Raw genomic sequence first — 4,486 nt, 5'->3', positions numbered from 1 at the left:
TTCATGCTTAACTTTCAGCTAGTCTTTTGATTCAATTACTTTCAAGTTTGTGTAAATAGTACCATGACCATATTTCCAAGTTCTTAATATAAATTATGTTTTGAAAATCTCTATAACAACACTTTGTTTAAGGCGGAAATCAAAAATCCAAGATTTTGTTGCCTTGAAAATTTCATGAAGATTACTGGGGGCAGTTATATTCAAAAGCTATATTAAAAAATTCGTTAGTTGATTCACTCTCATATATTTTACTTCATGAATCATAAGTTATGGTTCCTAATTTTCTTGAGCTAATCAAAACGACAGATGACTTTACGTGTCCAAATCTCAACCACTTTATTTAGAGCTTGTGGTGATGCCTAAATGCACACACCCAAGCATAGGACAAATCCATATGGGTAAAAATTCTTTGGGATCCCCTAAAAGAGAGATCCTCTAGTAGGCTTTCGGTGATAATTTGAAGTGTTCATTCCTCTCTTTGCTCTGCTTTTTTTTCTCTTTTTTAGCTTTACTCTCAACAAAAGATTGTTTTTGGCACAGTAAAGAATATAAAATCCAACCCCAGATCCTAATCATCATCACCACCCTGCTTCCTCCATAATTGTTCCTCTCAGTTTTGGAAGATGCTCCACCAAGTCCAAGCTCCTCCTAGCTCGGACAAAAAGCACAACCTAAAGCTAAAGCTGCTGTTTCTGACTTTCTTCTTCCCCATTCTTCTATCTCTCTCTCTCTCAAGTCTTTTTCACTTCCTTTGACTCTGTTACTCCTACCCCATTTTGGTCCCTATTTCAACCAACATTGTCACCTCCTAAATTTTGAAACTTTTTTCGCGGTCATTGCTGTCCCTCGATTCAAGTTTCTGTTTTTGTTCCCCACAGACAGAGGTTTTTCGGTTCCAATATGGCTATAGATTTGTGCTCTGAGATTTCCAGCGCGGGAATCAGCCCACGAATCTCTTTCTCGCATGATCTGAAGAACACTAAGGATGATGACGATGATCCACTTGAAGATCACCGTCGCCGGCGATCGGACTTGTGCCTGTTGGACTCCAGCTCCGACTTTGTGTTCTGCATTTCCAATCATGTGTTGTCTCAAGAACTGTCCTCTGCCGATGAGCTTTTCTCCAATGGCAAGATCGTGCCGATGGAAATTAAGAAACCGAAATCTCCAAATGCTTCTTCTTCTTCTTGTTACAGTGAGATTCATCCATTTTCAGAGTCTGGTGTTTGTCCTCGTTCTGAAACTTCCAGCACTGGGTGTACGGAGAAGAAGAAGAGACTCGTAGAGTTCTTAAATGAAGAAGAAAAGCCTCCATCGAGATCTTTCTGGCAATTCAAGCGAAGCAGCAGTTTGAATTGTGAAGCCACACGCGGGAAGAGCTTGATTCGATCGTTACAGTTTCTATCGCGAAGCAAATCCACTGGTTCATCCCTAAATCCAAAACAATCTGAGATTCCGAAGGAAACACAGAAACAGAGGTTGCAGAAACAGTCCTCTGTTTCAAGCAGAAGGCCATCATCATCGTCATCTTCATCTTCATCTGCATTTTATTTCTATAGCTCGTCTCGGAATCCTCCTTCTTTAAATAAGAAATGTGGATCTTCTGGCAATGGGGTTCGAATCAGTCCTGTGTTGAATCTACCGCAAGCGTATATTCCCAAAGCATATGTGGGTTTCTTTGGATTTGGTTCACTTTTCTGTAATGGGAAGATCAAAAGGAAGAACAAGTAGAAGTTTTTGTACATTTTTTTCATTACTATCCTTTTTTCCCAGTTCTTCTTCTTCGTGATCAAATCCTCACCTGCAAACAGGTTCTACTTCCAGCATTTTGGCTCATGCTGCTCGTATGACATGTGACTTGTGGGGCTTCCTGTGGATTATTCAGTAGGGCAATTAAAAATATATAAAATCAATTAAATGCTTGGCTGAGTAATTTTGAAATTGATCAATTTTTTTCCGATGAATTACAGAAAAACTAGGCTCCTCTAGTATATATTTGACCTATTTTCTTTATTACATGTAATTTCGAGGGAAAAAAGCAAGAGTCAGTTGGTTAATAATAGATTTATTATGGACTTTATCATGTATCGTGATTAATGAAACATTGGTTATGATTATTATTATTCTACTACTAGTTTTTAATAATAACATAAATATAATATGTAAAATAAACTATTTATGGGATTATATAAAAAAATACATGATTTACATGAAATTTATCAATATCAATAAATACTCACATAACTAGGTTAATATAATTTTTAGTCATTTAAATTTGTTTTTATTTTAGTTTTAGTTTCTTAAATTTTAAATTATAGGTTTTGGTCCTCTATGAGTAAAATAGTTCAAGTTTTTATTAAATTATAAGAACTGATGTTTTAAATAAGAAAACCTTAAGGAATCAAAATTAAAATGAGGACAAATTTAAAGGACTAAAGTTTGTGTGTTTAATTAATTTGTTCATACTCAATTAGATTATCGAGAAATCTAAGCAGAAAATCTCAAATTTGCATGAAATGTCATTGTAAAATGGAATGGACCATGAGAAATGAAAGCTACAGTGGCTTGAAATGGACAAAAACAAATAAAGCACATCACCATGTTTAAAGCTTAGGAGACATAAATAAACAAGCCATCCTTCTTTTATGGGCTCTCCCATGCCTTTTCTCTTCTTTTTATCTTTTGATCTTTGTTTCTCTTAATAATTACATGTGACTGCTTGCTTTGTGTGTTCTTTTCAACATCGATTGAATACTTGTTCTAGGGTTCTATTTATTTCCTGAGCATGCCCATAAAATTGTAAATTAATTTTTCATCGGCCCCACACAAAAAAAAATCGTTATTTTTGTTCTATTTTGTGGCATATGGACAAAACAGTTCAGTCAAAAAATAATAGGTATAAAATGAAGGAAAAATTTAAAAAAAAAACTGTTGAATTTTAAAATTTCAAATTAGTATGAGATATTATACTCGTAAAAAGAATAACTACATTAAAAAAAACTAATGACAACATATTTCTTATTAATTCTTGATTTAAAATTTTAAAATTTAACAATCATTTTTTTTTTTAGATTTTTTCTGAAAAGAACCAATTATTAAGAGATTTAGCTACAACTTGCTAATTAACGTTTGCACACATGGATATCAATAAGGGAAAATGACAATAAAATACCACTTGAATTCCAAAAAGACAAATAAGACACTTGAATAAGCAAAATGACAAATAGGGCACTGGGTACCAATCTGGAATTCATATTTTCGGCCAAAAGACCAAAATGCCCTGATGAAATGCGGGAAGACAGACGCTGAAAGTGAGAGAAAGGAGAGAGAAAGACCAACGCAGTGAGAGAAAGGAGAGAGGAAGACCGACGCTGATGAAATGCGAGAAGAAGGAAAGAAGAATGTTGGAAATGCTATTATCTTACTCCTTCGTATCACCATTTTGTAGAGATTGTTGATTTTGGTTGTGGGAAAGAGGATTTGTAGTGAGAGAGGGAGTGAACCGAAGCGGAAATCAGAAAACAATGGCAAGCAATTACGTAACATAACTGCTGTCATATGCCTGCTAGTTTTTGGTAAATCCCACTACGTGAATGGTAAATTTCACTATACATGTAGTTAATTATGAAAGTTAATAGTTCAATGTTTATTGTGACGTACTTCAAATGCACGTTTACTAAATGATTTATTTATGCTTATAAGTTGCCTTTCCGGTGAAAACAGGTTTACAAAACCCATTGAAAAAGTAGTCACTTTCACTATAAAAGTTGTAAATCCCAGTATATGTTTTGTAAAATTCAACGTGAAATTTTATTGGTTTTTACAAACAAGTTGCCCATCCCTTGAAAACTGGTTGCAAAAGCCATTTAAGAAGTGGTCATTTTCACTATAAAAGTTGTAAATATCACTGTGTGTTTTGTAAAATTCAGCGTGAAATTTTATTGATTTTTAGAAACAAGTTGCTCATTCCCTGAAAAGAGGTTACAAAACTCATTTAAAAAGTGGTAATTTTCACTACAAAAGTTGTAAATATCACTCTATGTTTTGTAAAATTCAGTATGAAATTTTATTGGTTTTTAGAAACAAGTTACCCATCCCCTGAAAACTGGTTGCAAAAACCATTTAAGAAGTGGTCATTTTCACTATAAAAGTTGTAAATATCACTGTGTGTTTTGTAAAATTCAGTCTAGAATTTTATTGGTTTTTAGAAACAAATTGCCCATCCCCTGAAAACTGGTTGCAAAAGCCATTTAAGAAGTAGTCATTTTCACTATAGTGGTTGTAAATTTCACTATACATATAGTTAATTATGAATTTTACAAAATACATATTGTGATTTACAACTTTTGTAGTGAAAGTGACTACTTTGTTAATGGGTTTTGTAACATGTTTTCAAGAGATAAACAACTTGTTTGTAAAAACCAATAAAATTTCACGTTGAATTTTACAAAACATATACTGGGATTTACAACTTTTATAGTGAAAG

At 33.5% G+C, this 4,486-nt stretch overlaps 1 protein-coding gene across 1 annotated transcript; it reads left to right on the top strand.

The window, feature by feature from the left end:
* The first annotated feature begins 900 nt into the window (after nt 1-900).
* LOC114716986 (uncharacterized) lies at nt 901-1,731 on the top strand. The gene has a single exon (XM_028902066.1). It carries the CDS (start codon nt 901-903, stop codon nt 1,729-1,731), a length of 831 nt encoding a protein of 276 aa, XP_028757899.1.
* The last annotated feature ends 2,755 nt before the right edge of the window (nt 1,732-4,486 follow it).

The sequence above is a fragment of the Neltuma alba genome, unplaced genomic scaffold (assembly GCF_004799145.2).
Source record: "Neltuma alba isolate B1F8T4 unplaced genomic scaffold, ASM479914v2 tig00011701_pilon, whole genome shotgun sequence".
Classification (NCBI taxonomy): domain Eukaryota; kingdom Viridiplantae; phylum Streptophyta; class Magnoliopsida; order Fabales; family Fabaceae; genus Neltuma; species Neltuma alba.
Note: the sequence above shows the minus strand (reverse complement) of the source record. Positions and strands in the feature narration are given on the sequence as shown.